This window comes from Cervus canadensis, chromosome 5 (assembly GCF_019320065.1).
Source record: "Cervus canadensis isolate Bull #8, Minnesota chromosome 5, ASM1932006v1, whole genome shotgun sequence".
Lineage (NCBI taxonomy): Eukaryota > Metazoa > Chordata > Mammalia > Artiodactyla > Cervidae > Cervus > Cervus canadensis.
In genome coordinates this window covers 94,076,816-94,091,241 of record NC_057390.1, presented here as the reverse complement: position 1 = coordinate 94,091,241, position 14,426 = coordinate 94,076,816, and the positions used below count along the sequence as shown (strand labels likewise).

The following is a 14,426-nucleotide window of genomic DNA, read 5'->3' as shown; positions in this document are numbered from 1 at the left end:
CCTCCTAAAAATTAGATTTGAATGTTTTGGCCCAGGCCTTCAGTACACAGAAACAGGGAAGCTGGGAAAAGAATCCTTCAGCCAGCCCCGCCTGGGAGCCCCTGCCCACGTTTCCCCTGCCCTGTTGGCAGAGGTGCCCCCCACAACGGCAGTACCTGGGGGAGCCGCCTGAGGATGAGGCAGACATGGTTAGGCATCAAAGCCGCAAAGGTGGGCAAATGGGTCAGCAGGCTCTGGCTCAGGGGGACCCAGAGGGGCTTGTCAATGAGAATCTCAGGGGCCCGGCATCAAACGTCCTCTCAGGGGAGGAGGGTGGAAGCTTTAGGGGTGGCTGTTGGATGAAAACTTGGGAGACGCTCCTCTACTGTCCAGGTCGCACAGCAACTGTCCTGCCGAAGTTGGGGGGTGGGGTGGGGTGGGGGTGGGGTGGGGAGGAAGATAGGAGAGAGGCTGAGCGACCCGGTGGGCAAGGGCGGTGAGAGCTCCGCTCCCTAGGGAGGGACAACAGGGGGCGGAACTTCGAGGGAAAAGGATCACCACACCCAGGCCCCCCAGCGAGAGGGATGGTGGGGTGGTCACCAGCGGCGGGAGTGGTGGAAACCTGAGATGCTGGCTAGCGCTGCGAGGAAGTTGGGAGAAAACCGCTAGGCCCTAAGTGGGCCCCAGAGGGCCGGAACCGGCGCTGGGAGCTGGAGGGACATTCGGGGCGGGGCCAAGGCAACAGTCTCCTAGGAGAAGGGGCGTTCCCGGCAGAATAGACACCCGAGAAGGCCAATAGCAATTGGAGGAGGGAGGAGCGGAGGCTGCCGGGGCGGGGCAAAGGGGGCAGCGAGTGGGCCACCCCCCGACGGCGGAGGGAAAAATTGCTCCAGGGGCACAGCAGCTGCGGCGGCCGCTGGGATTTTAGTATCCGAGTTAAGAGCGGGGTCGACGCCGGGTTGTGGCAGGGAGCCGGGGGCAGGATTCCCCAGGAGGGAAGCCCGCCGGACCAGGGAGGCCCTTCTAAACTAGGTCGGGAGGCGGTCCCCGAGGACAGAGCTTGCCTACGAGGAGCCCTGCCCAAATAACCGTCGGGCCGATGCGCTCCAGGGAGGGCGAGGAGGACGGGGCGGGGCCCACCGGCCGGGGCAAAAGAGGGTGCGGGCCCAGTCTCCGTCGGCGGAGAGAGGAAGGACGACCACCCACCAGCGGGCTGGAGGGGCCCCGTTTCTGCCCATAGAGAGGAGGGCGAAGCCCTGCCGGAGGGCAGCAGAGGAGGAGGTGGCAGAGCGCCCTGCCGGTGTGGCCAGGTGAGGAGAGGCCCGCCCGTTAGCGGGAGGAGAAGGCCCGCGCCGGTGGGCGGGGCAGGGGGGGGTGCTCGTCCAGATTCTGACCCGAGCGGGACAAGCGTGCAGGCGGGGGGCGGCCTGGGTGGGTCAGGGGGGGTGTCTGGGCAGCGGGATCCAGCGATCCCGAAGGGGGCGCCCCCCCAACCCGGAGCGGCCTGGGTCCCGCCTCCCGGCGGCCTCTCACCAGGAGCGACACGGCTGCGCCCAGAAACGCCGCCTTATGAAGTCGTTGAAGTCGGAGGCCAGGGCCGTGCCATGGAGACGCCGCGGCGGATGCAGTCCGGCCCCGGCGGCGACTCCTCCCCGCTTCCGCCTCCTTTTCCGACACCCGGTCGGCAGCTCGCCCATTGGCCAGTTCAAACCCCCCCGGGAGCCTCTCGGGTTTAGCCATTTAGGCTCAGCCCCCGGCGTCACAGAGATGCCTCGCCAGCAGCAGCTGCAGCAGAAGCCCCGCCCTCTTCCGGGCGCCGCGCCGCGTCGTCATGGAGACGCGCGACGCCACCGAAGGGCCCTGCCCCGGCTAGTCTAGCCGTTCAAGGCCGAGCTTAACCCCCCGCCTCCGCCATTTTCACCCTGTAGTCCTCGGTTTCCCTCACTTAGGGTAGCAACCAAATTCCAGCCCGCCTTCGTATTGGGCCAATGGGCTTATAGTGAACCTGTGAAGTCCCTCAGTCCTGTCCGACTCTTTTCGACCCCCATGGACTAGCCTACCAGGTTCTTCCATCCATGCAATTTTCCAGGCAAGAGGACTGGAGTGGTTGCCATTTCCTTCTCCAAGGGATCTTCCCGACCCAGGGATCGAACCCAGGTCTTCCCGCATTACAGGCAGACGCTTTACCGTCTAAGCTTAGAGAGGGGTCACCAAGTAAGTTTGTGTGTCCGCAGCTGCTGCGCACTGCTTCTGGAAATACAGTCCTGTCTCTTCTCCCCACCCCCCCCCCCCGTTGGTGCAGAGATGGACCCCCACTTCTGCACACCACCCAGACTCTCTCGCCGTCCCACACTGTCTGTCTTCGTCCAGGCTGGAGGAAGGGACCGCGCGTTCCCCAAGATCCTCACCGCCCTCCTGCACAGTATACGCCCGCTGTGTGTACAGACCTATTCCGCTGAAGTTCTCGCTGAGTCGCCATCTTCTCAACTATGCTTCACTGTCAGCCAATCGGGGTGGGGGGGGGCTGTCACGTGGCTCATGGACCCACCCTGGATTCTGGAAGACTTGGACATCCTCAGTGCCAGCCTGGTCTCAGTTCCTTAACATCATCTCCATGACTTTGCCCGCACTTCAGCCGTGCAGGCCGAAGATCTACACACCGGTTCACTCTAAATCTCAAGTTCCAGCTCCCCTCCCCACTCCAAACAAAACTACTACTTATGCTGTCCGCCCCCCATCCCCCACTGTCTAATGTGTAGTCATTCATCGGTGTTAGGGAGCCATCCACTCCCTTTATCCATTTCATTTTCTCCCTGTTAAGTGATGGAGCCCCAATCACTACTGTAATCCAACCACCTGAGTGAGTCTCCCCAAAGATCAAACGCACAAATCATTTCCTTCACCCTCAGATGAATCTTTACCACGGTCCAGCAAGTGTCTAATTCATTCCTGAAGTCCTCCACCTCCCCACACTGGCTTTTCCAAATCTTTGCCTCTTCCGCATCCCATACACCAATTCTCCTTTTTCATAGAGGGGGAAAAAAAAGCCATCCAGTGGAATTTCCTCCTTCTCTTCACCTTCCCTCACCTTTAACTTCCACCACCTTATCCCCCACTTGAAAGGAAGTGATGTCATTCTGAGCAGCCGGAGGTAATCTTGTTTACAGGCCTAGGTCAAACATCTCTGTGGAATGTCTTGCAACCCCCAGCACAAGAGTTGTTGATCGATTCTCAGTGCTCCCACATTGAATGAACGAACATTAAGTCCCTAACTGTGTGCTAAGCCCAGTGTAAGGGACACCAAACTAACATGTCCCACTTGGCCTTCAAGGAGTGCACAGCCAACCACTTTAGCATGACCAGATGGGATGCTTAAAGCTTTTTCCTCCCCACCCACTGGAGGATTTTGCCTGTGGTTTTGTCCCCTACCTACCGTCTGAGGAGGGTCTTTCTGAGTTGGTGCGGTTCTTTGGGGCTTTTGTGATAGAGAAAGGTGGAGAGGTCACCCCCTTAATACACACAAACATGCACACACGCACATGTGCACACACACACTAGAGGTGAGTGACAGGGAAGATGAGGAAAATCTTACAAGAAGGGGAACAGAGAGGTATTGGTGGGGTGCTGAAGACAGGGGAACAGGGACACCTGTAGTGTGTGAAGGTCATGTGGTTGGGAAGAAAAGAGGGACTTTAAAGTATAACTGTGGTCTGGATATCTGTCCCTTTTGTGGTATTTGAAAAATGCAGGTACAGAATTCGAATGATTCTGATATTTTTTGGCTGCACCATGCAGCTTGCTGAAACTTAGTTCCCCAACCAGGGATCGAACCCACTTCCCCCTGCAGTGGAAGCATAGAGTCCTAACCACTGGACTGCCAGGAAATTCCCTGATGTCATTTTGGATCTGGATCGTGTTTTATGCACTTTATCTTAGCCAAAAGGACAAGAAGTGATGGATTGTATTTTCTGAATTCAAGCCACTCTGAGCCTGGTCAGCACCACCCCCTTTGTTATTTTTTTAAGGGGCCCACCCAACACTGATGATGTTGGGAAACAAGCAGTCCCATACATGGCTGGTAGGTTTAAAAATTGATGTAACCTTTTGATAGGATGATTGAGCATTGTACTCCAAAAACCCAACACTCAACATCCTCTTTGAGCCAGAAATTACACACTTGAGAATATATTTTAATGGAATAACCATGGAGGTATATGAAGATTTCGACCTTAAAGAGAAATTCTCCTTCAGCCCTTGTTGTCTTTAACATGGCTTTGCTTGAACTCCCCCTTCTTTACCTTCTCAAGAGGTGAGAGACTCAGGGGAAAAGGGGGAAAGGAATCCCCTCAAGCTCACCTATAGACTAGGCAAAAAAAGGGATCCATGTGGTCCAGACTTCTGGAAAAGGAAACTTTGTATGATTCAGAGCAAAAGCGGAATTAAAAAAAAAAAAAAATGATTGATAGTATGTATTTACCCAGTGTGTGCCCAGTCATGTCCAACTCTTTTGCAACCCCATGGACTGTAGCCCACCAGGCTCCTCTGTCCATGGGATTTCCCAGGCAAGAATATTAGAGTGGGTTGCATTTCCTTCTCCAGGGCATCTTCCCAACCCAGGGATCAAACCCAGCCCTCCTGCATTGCAGGTGAAATTTTTACCACTGAACCGCCTGGGAAGACTAGTGTACACCTGTGCATATTCTATCTGAAATCTGGTGCAAGAATGACTGATTCAGGAACTTCCCTGGTGGTCCAGTAGCTGAGACTCCACTCTCCCAATGCAGGGGGCCCAGGTTTGAACCCTGATCAAGGAACTAGATCCCACATGCTGCAACTAAAAATCCTGCATACCACAATAAAGACTGAAGATCCTGTGTGCTGCAACTAAGACCTGTACAGCTAAGTAAAGATTAAGAAAGAAAAAAGAATGATTGGTCCAGTTCAGTTGAGAATACAGACTAGTTAGGGTAGGGTGGGGGTGGGGCGCTTGTAGATTCTGGATCCCAGCTTACAGATCTGTCTAACCTGAGGTCTCACTGAAATGACTAATATTTGTGAAAGGATTAAGAATTTTAGCTACTTGATAAATTGTGCATGAGTGCTAAGTCACTTCAGTTGTATCCAGCTCTCTGCGACCCTATGGATTGTAAACCACCAGGCTCCTCTGTCCATGGGTCTCTCCAGGCAATAATACTGGAGTGGGTTGCCATGCCCTCCTCCTAGGGATCTTCCTGACCCAGAGATCAAACCATCGTCTCAAATCTCCTGCATTAGCAGGCAGATTCTTTACCACTGAGCCACCTGGGAATCCCACTTGATAAATTACATTACATATATTCAAGGAAAGATGACTGAGCCATTAAAAATAACATCAATTGTTCTGAGGTATAAAGATCTCCAAATATAGAGCTGAGAAAAATAAAGGCGAGCTGCAAAGCTGTAAGTCAACCATGATGCCATTTGTGTAGGAAAATAACCTGTGTGTGTTGATACATGGAGAAGGCAATGGCAACCCACTCCAGTACTCTTGTTTGGAATATCGCATGGACGGAGGAGCCTGGTAGGCTGCAGTCCCTGAGGTAACTAAGAGTCAGACACGACTGAGCAACTTCACTTTCACTTTTCACTTTCATGCATTGGAGAAGGAAATGGCAACCCACTCCTCTGTTCTTGCCTGGAGAATCCCAGGGACGGGGGAGCCTGGTGGGCTGCCATCTATGGGGTCGCACAGAGTCGGACACAACTGAAGTGACTTAGCAGCAGCAGCAGCATGTTGATACATACTTATAAAAAAAATCTGGAGGACTACACACTGAACTCTCAGGACTGATTATTTCTGAAAGGTAGAGTTAGAGATTTTCACTTGTAAGATGTAAATTTCTATCATGTTTAAGTATTTTTGCAAAGGGATATGTTTCTAGTCAGAAAAAAAATCAACAGATCAAAAACTTGTTGGATAAAAATAATCATGATCTATTGGTTGAAAAAATATATTGTAGGAACAGTAAGTTCAGTATAAGACCATGTATATATTTGGGAGGCTGAAGATATATATATATATATATTCATAGAGAAAAAAACTGAAAATTTGGGCTAGAGGATACATGGATGTTTCTTGTATTATTCTTATATATTCTCTTAAAAATTATGAACGAAAGTGGGTATGTAAAGTGTATTAGTTTGCTAGGGCTGCTGTGACAAAGTATCACGCGCTGGGTGAACAAAAACAACAGAAACTACACAGAGCCAAACAATAGTTCCAAAGGCCAGAAGTCTGAGACCAAGGTGTTGACCAGGGACTTCCTTGGTGGCGCAGTGGATAAGAATCCGTCTGCCAAAGCAGGGGACGTGGGTTCGGTCCCTCGTCTGGGAAGATTTCCTGTGCTGCGGAGCAGCTAAGCCCATGCGCCACGACTACTGGGCCCACATGCTACAACGACTAAAGCCCATGCGCCTAGAGCCTGTGCTCGGCTGTGAGCGAAGACGCTGCAGCGGGGAGCCAGCCAACCGCTTGGAAGAGTAGCGGCTGGTCACCGAAACTGGAGAAAGCCTGCGAGCAGCAACGAAGACCCAGCACAGCCAAAAATAAATAAGAGAAAATTAACAAAAAAAAAAGTCTTGGCAAGGCCACGCTCCCTCTGATGGTGTTGGGAAGGATCTAGTCCAGGGCTCACCCCTAGGCTTTGGCAGTTCCTAGGCAGCAGAATCCAGCCTACCAATGGCCCTCTGCATGTGCGTGCCTGTCTGCTTCTCAATTTCCCCATTTTATAAGGATAGTAGTTGCAGTGGATTAGGGGCCCATCCTTTTCCAGTATGACTTCATCCTCACTAGTTCCATCTACAACAACTCTATTTCCAAATAAAATCGCATTCTGCAGGAGGAGAAGGGGACAACGGAGGATGAGATGGTTGGATGGCATCATCGACTCGAAGGACATGTGTTTGGGCGGACTCTGGGAGTTGGTGATGGACAGGGAGGCCTGACGTGCTGTGGTTCATGGGGTCGCAGAGTTGGACACAACTGAGAGACTGAACTGAGGTACTGGGGGCTAGGACTTCAACATATTAACTTTTCACGGACACAGTCCAACCCAAACGTAATACTTATGTTCCATATAAAGATATACAATAAAAATCAAGACTTCCCTGGTGGTCCAGCAGTTAGGACTCCCAGCTTCCACCGCAGGGGCCCAGGTTTGACCTCTGGTGAGGGAATTAGAATTCTCACATTCTGTACAGTATGGCAAAAAAAAAAAAAAGATGTATAATGAAACAAACACTAATGGAGCCACAACTCAGCTTAAGTAATAAAAGGTTAAAAAAAATTTTTTTTAACCCAGAAGGTACTATCTCAAAATGTTAATACTGACCATTTGAGTTTCCTCATTCTGTTCCTCTAAATTTCAACAATGAACATGAGCTTTTCCAGCTCATTAGGAATAATCACAGATGAAGGAGGAGCTGTCAGCCCCAGCACTGGCCCCAGCCCTGCAAGAGGCTCCCTGAAGGGTCCTCAGGCTCTGCAGCGGGCTCTCCATTTGCCAAGGGCCTAATTACCAGCTCTCTCCTGGAACACCTCCTCCAGGGCCCTGATGCAACCACCAAAACACTGCCCAGGAGAGAAGGAATCTGTGCTCCAAACGGGGTCTGGCTTTTTCTTTCAGGTTAATTTGAGAGATTTCAAGTCCTGAATAGATCTGAGCAGGCAGAGAAATTTCTCCCAGGCAGCAATCTTATTTTAACAAGTTCTCCAGGTAATTCAGACGCACTGTAGAGTTTGAGAACCACTTGCTTGACCATCGGGGAGGGACCTTGGAAGGCAAATCCGGTCATTCTCATTTTAATAAAGAGAAACAGGCATTTCAAAGAGAGGAGAAGGAGCAGGCTTGAAGGCCACAGATAATTAAGTTGTTCAGTTGCTAAGTTGTGTCCGACTCTTTGCGACGCTGTGGACTGCAGCACGCCAGGCTTCCCCGTCCCTCACCATCTCCGGGACCTGAGTTTGAATTTGCTCAAATTTACGTCCATTGAGTCAGTGAGATCATCCAGTCATAAGTGGCAAAGGTCAAACTGGAATTTACCTGTTTCCAGAGACACCCCCCCACCCTCTGCCCCATCCCACTTTTTCCTCTGACTCAGGCAGACCACCCACATTCATCCTGATTCTCTGACATTGTCTGGAGGGTCACCCTGTGCCAGGCACCACACTCACCTGCATTAAATCAATGAATCCTCCAGATATCTGGTGAGGCTAGCTTGAGTGTAACCCCATTTTACAGAGCAGAAAACTGAACCTGGAGAGAAATCAGGATACTTGCCCTTGCTCACAGAGTTAGAAAGGGCTGAGACAACTCAAACTAGGTTTCTCTGCCCCCAGCACCTATGCTGTGGCTAGCAGGTTTGCAGGAAGGGCTCTTCTCCAGCATCCTTTAATTTTTTTATTTTGGCTACCCCTTGGTTTATAGGATCTCATTTCCCCCACCAGGGAATGAACCAGGGCCCTCAGCAGTGAAAGCGGAGTCCTAAATCACTGGACCACCAGGGAAGTCCCTCTTCTCCAGCATCTACAATTTGACTAAGAAACCGGAAGGAAGACAAAATGCTCCCTAAGCAGGCAAAACAGTTGGCAAATAGCCAATGCCCAAAGCTCCTGCCTTTTATGCCTAACAAAGCCCCTTGTCTCTTGGTTTACACACAATTGTACTGACCTGTGGTGGGGGTGGAGGGGGGGTAACAGATGGGAAAGGCAGAGCGGATTAGAAGTAGTCCACCCGGAAGGAGGAGGAGACCTGTTCTTGCCCCCTGCCCCCGTCCCCTCTCTCACTTTCTCAGTTTCCAGGCATCCCCCAAGCAGTAGGTGTGCCTTGGGGCAAGGTATCCCAGCATTTTTTCACAGCTGGGCACACAGAGAAAAACAAAATATTTACACAGCATTTGAGTAGTCTAGTGGGTGTTCGGGGGATGTTTGAAAGTCTTAGTGAAAGTTTCAAAATTCATCCCTCATAATATCTGTTAGGATTAGAAACTAGTATAAAGTATTATGGAAGATTTTAAAGCTCAGTTTTGTATAAAGCTTCCAAATAAAACTGGGTGAAAGAAGACAGACACAAAAGCCCAGGCACTGCATGATTCCATCCGGGTGACAGTTTGGAAAAGGCAAAAATCACAGGGACAGCAAACAGATCAGTGGTTATCAGGGACTGGGGTGGAAGAAGGGAACTGATGGCAGAGAGGCACAGGGGAGGTTTGGGGGACAGGTGTATATATTCCACATCTTCTGTGTAGTAGTGGTGACGTGACTGTTTACATTTGTGAAATATTATCTAAGTACAGAGACAAATACTGTGTGATATCACTTACATGTGGAATCTAAAAAAAATACAACAAGTTCAGTTCAGTCCGACTCTTTGTGACCCCATGGACTACAGCACGACAGGCCTCCCTGTCCATCACCAACTCCCGGAGCTTACTCAAACTCATGTCCATTGAGTCAGTGGTGCCATCCAACCACCTCATCCTTCGTCGTCCCCTTCTCCTCCTGCCTTCAATCTTTCCCAGCATCAGGGTCTTTTCAAATGAGTCAGCTCTTCCATTCAGGTGGCCAAAGTATTGGAGTTTCAGCTTCAGCATCAGTCCTTCCAATGAACACCCAGGACTGATCTCCTTTAGGATGGACTGGTTGGATCTCCTTGCAGTCCAACAGACTCGCAAGAGTCTTCTCCAACACCACAGTTCAAAAGCATCAATTCTTTGGCACTCAGCTTTCTTTATAGTCCAACTCTCACATCCATACATGACCACTGGAAAAACCATAGTCTTGACTAGACGGACCTTTGTTGGCAAAGTAATGTCTGTGCTTTTTAATATGCTGTATAAGTTGGTCATAACTTTCCTTCCAAGGAGTAAGTGTCTTTTAATTTCATGGCTGCAACAAGATAAAAAAGAAAAAAGACAAAAAAATAAAAGAAGAAAAAAATATATATATATAAAAAAAAAGAAAAAAAAAAAATAATTTAATGGCTGCAATCACCAACTGCAGTGATTTTGGAGCCCCCCAAAATAAAGTCAGCCACTGTTTCCACTCTTTGCCCATCTATCTGCCATGAAGTGATGAGACTGGATGCCATGATCTTAGTTTTCTGAATGTTGAGCTTCAAGCCAACTTTTTCACTCTCCTCTTTTACTTTCATCAAGAGGCTTTTTAGTTCCTCTTCACTTTCTGCCACAAGGGTGGTGTCATCTGCATACCTGAGATTATTGATATTTCTCCCAGCAATCTTAATACCAGCTTGTGCTTCATCCAACCCAGCATTTCTCATGATGTACTCTGCATATAAGTTAAATAAGCAGGGTGACAATATAGAGCTTGATACATTCCTTTTCCTGTTTGGAACCAGTCTGTTGTTCCATGTCCAGTTCTAACTGCTGCTTCCTGATCTGCATACAGATTTCTCAAGAGCAGGTCAGGTGGTCTGGTATTCCCATCTCTCAGAATTTTCCAGAGTTTACTGTGATCCACACAGTCAAAGGCTTTGGCGTAGTCAATAGAGCAGAGATAGATGTTTTTTCTGGAATTCTCTTGTTCTTTTGATGATCCAGCTGATGTTGGCAATTTGATCTCTGGTTCCTCTGCCATTTCTAGATCCAGCTTGAGTGTCTGGAAGTTCATGGTTATTGAAGCCTGGCTTGGAGAATTTTGAGCATTACATTTCTAGCATGTGAGATTAGTGCAATTGTGCGGTAGTTTGAGCATTCTTTGGCATTGCCTTTCTTAGGGATTGGAATGAAAACTGACCTCTTCCAGTCCTGTGGCCACTGCTGAGTTTTCCAAACTTGCTGGCATATTGAGTGCAGCACTTTCACAGCATCATCTTTCAGGATTTGAAATAGTTCAACTGGAATTCCATCACCTCCACTAACTTTGTTTGTAGTGATGCTTCCTAAGGCCCACTTGACTTCACATTCCAGGATGTCTGGCTCTAGGTGAGGGATCACACCATCATGATTATCTGAATCATCAAGATCTTTTTTGTACAGTTCTTCTGTGTATTCTTGCCACCTCTTCTTAATATCTTCTGCTTCTGTTAGGTCCATACCATTTCTGTCCTTTATTGTGCCCATCTTTGCATGAAATGTTTCCTTGGTATCTCTAATTCTCTTGAAGAGATCTCTAGTCTTTCCCATTCTATTGTTTTCCTCTATTTCTTTGCCCTGATCACTGAAGAAGGCTTTCTTATCTCTCCTTGCTATTCTTTGGAACTTTGCATTCAAATGGGTTTATCTTTCCTTTTCTCCTTTGCTTTTCGCTTCTCTTCTTTTCACAGCTATTTGTAAGGCCTCCTCAGGCAGCCATTTTGCTTTTTTGCATTTCTTTTTCTTGGGGATGGTCTTGATCCCTATCTCCTGTACACGAACCTCCGTCCATAGTTCATCAGGCCCTCTATCAGATCTAGTCCCTTAAATCTATTTCTTACTTTCACTGTATATTCGTTAGGGATTTGATTTAGGTCATACCTGAATGGTCTAGTGGTTTTCCCTACTTTCTTCAATTAAAGTCTGAATTTGGCAATAAGGAATTCATGACCTGAGCCACAGTCAGCTTCCAGTCTTGTTTTTGCTGACTGTATAGAGCTTCTCCGTCTTCAGCTGCAAAGAATATAATCAATCTGATTTAAGCGTTGGCCATTTGGTGATGTCCGTGTGTAGAGTCTTCTCTGCCTGACCTGCCTCTTGAGAAACCCATATGCAGGTCAGGAAGCAACAGTTAGAACTGGACATGGAACAATAGACTGGTTCCAAACAGGAAAAGGAGTGCATCAAGCTCTATATTGTCACCCTGCTTATCTAACTTATATGCAGAGTACATCATGAGAAATGCTGGGCTGGATGAAGCACAAGCTGGAATCAAGATTGCCGGGAGAAATATCAATAACCTCAGATATGCAGATGACACCACCCTTATGGCAGAAAGCGAAGAACTAAAGAGCCTCTTGATGAAAGTAAAAGAGGAGAGTGAAAAAGTTGGCTTGAAGCTCAACATTCAGAAAACTAAGATCATGGCATCCAGTCTCATCTCTTCATGGCAGATAGATGGGCAAAGAGTGGAAACAGTGGCTGACTTTATTTTGGGGAGCTCCAAAATCACTGCAGTTGGTGATTGCAGCCATGAAATTAAAAGACACTTACTCCTTGGAAGGAAAGTTATGACCAACTTATACAGCATATTAAAAAGCAGAGACATTACTTTGCCAACAAAGGTCCGTCTAGTCAAGACTATCGTTTTTCCAGTGGTCATGTATGGATGTGAGAGTTGGACTATAAAGAAAGCTGAGTGCCAAAGAATTGATGCTTTTGAACTGTGGTGTTGGAGAAGACTCTTGCGAGTCTGTTGGACTGCAAGGAGATCCAACCAGTCCATCCTAAAGGAGATCAGTCCTGGGTGTTCATTGGAAGGACTGATGCTGAAGCTGAAACTCCAATACTTTGGCCACCTGAATGGAAGAGCTGACTCATTTGAAAAGACCCTGATGCTGGGAAAGATTGAGGGCAGGAGATGAAGTGGACAACGGAGGATGAGATGGCTGGATGGCATCATCGATTCAATGGACATGGGTTTGGGTGGACTCCGGGAGTTGGTGATGGACAGGGCATGCTGGCGTGCTGTGGTTTATGGGGTCGCAAAGAGTCGGACACAATTGAGCTACTGAACTGAACTGTGTTGGAAGAGGGTGTTTGCTATGACCAATGCATTCTGTTGGCAAAACTCTATTAGCATTTGCCTTCATCCTGTACTCCAAAGCCAAATTTGCCTGTTACTCCAAGTGTTTCTTGACTTCCTACTTTTGAATTCTAGTCCCCTATAATGAAAAGGACATCTTTTTTGTGTGTTAGTTCTAAAAGGTCTTCACAGAACCTTTAAACTTCAGCTTCTTCAGCATTACTGGTCGGGGCATAGACTTGGATTACTGTGATATTGAATGCTTTACCTTGGAAATGAACAGAGATCATTCCGTCATTTTTGAGATTGCATCCAAGTACTGCATTTTGGACTCTTTTGTTGATTATGATGGCTACTCCATTTCTTCTAAGGGATTCTTGCCCATGGTAGTGGATATAATGGTCATCTGAGTTAAATTCACCCATTGGACTGGATTTCAGTCCATTTTAGTTAGCTGATTCCTAAAATGTTGATGTTCACTCTTGCCATCTCCTATTTGACCACTTCCAATTTGCCTTGATTCATGGACCTAACATTCCAGGTTCCTATGCAATATTGCTTTTACAGCATCGATCCTTGCTTCCATCACTAGTCACATCCACAACTGGGTGTTGTTTTTGCTTTGGCTCCGTCTCTTCATTCTTTCTGGAGTTATTTCTCCACTGATGTCCAGTAGCAAATTGGGCACCTACCCACCTGGGGAGTTCATCTTTCAGTGCCCTATCTTTTTGCCTTTTCATACTGTTCATGGGGTTCTCAAGGCAAGAATAATGAAGTGGTTTGCCATTCCCTTCTCCAGTGGACCACATTTTGTCAGAACTCTCCACCATGACCCATCTGTCTTCGGTGGCCCTACCTGGCGTGGCTCATAGTTTCATTGAGTTAGACAAGGCTGTGGTCCATGTGATTAGATTGGTTAGTTTTCTCTGATTGTGGTTTCTAGTGAATAAAACAAGAAACAGACTCAGAGACATAGAGAACAAACTAGAGGTTACTAGTAGGGAGAAGGAAGGGGAAGGGGGGGATGAGGGAGGGAAAAAGTGAAAGTGTTAATCACTCAGTCGTGTCTGACTCTTTGCAACGCCATGGAATGTAGCCCACCAGGCTCCTCTGTCCATGGAATTCTCCAGGCAAGAATATTGGAGAGGGTAGCCATTCCCTTCTCCAGGGGATCTTCTTGACCCAGGGATCAAACCTGGGTGTCCTGGATTGCAGGCATATTCTTTACCATCTGAGCCACCAGGGAAGCCCCCAAACTGTTAGTCACTCAGTCGTGTCCAACTTTTTGTGACCCCATGGAGTGCAGCGCGCCAGGCTCCTCTGTCCACGGAAAAGGGTTATGGAATTACATGAAATCGTGTGTGTGAAACTTTCCTTGTTTTGGCCACGTTGTGCAATATGTGGGATATTAGACCCAGCACAGCCAAAAATAAATCAAATTAAAAATAGTAATGATAAGGGCTTCCCTTGTAGCTCAGTGGTAAAAAATCCACCTGCCAATGCAGGAGACTTGGGTTCCATCCCTGATACGAGATGATCCCACGTGCATCAAAACTTAATTAAGCCTGTGTGCCACAAGTACGGAGCCTGTGCTCTAGAGCCCGGGAGCCACAACCAAGAAGCCCGAGCACCCTAGAGCCCATGCTCCATGACAAGAGAAGCCAGCACGATGAGAAACGCGTGCACCACGACTAGAGAGTAGTCCCCCACTCATCGCAACTAAAGAAAA

The 14,426-nt window shown here is 48.3% G+C and overlaps 1 protein-coding gene across 6 annotated transcripts in view; it reads right to left on the bottom strand.

Moving 5' to 3' along the window:
* ODF2 (outer dense fiber of sperm tails 2) overlaps positions 1-1,756 on the bottom strand; it is a 29,915-nt gene extending 28,159 nt beyond the window's left edge. For 2 of the 6 annotated variants that reach the window (XM_043469727.1, XM_043469729.1), the window contains exons 1-2: positions 602-1,283; positions 156-389 (exon numbers count right to left, since the gene is read on the bottom strand). In XM_043469727.1, coding sequence (XP_043325662.1) covers positions 156-187 — 32 coding nt within the window. In that variant the 5' untranslated portion in view covers positions 188-389; positions 602-1,283. Of the gene's footprint in view, positions 1-155; positions 390-601; positions 1,284-1,512 lie in introns of those variants that run through there. The other 4 variants (XM_043469724.1, XM_043469726.1, XM_043469725.1 and 1 more) reach the window with 3 other exon arrangements.
* Positions 1,757-14,426: the final 12,670 nt, after the last annotated feature.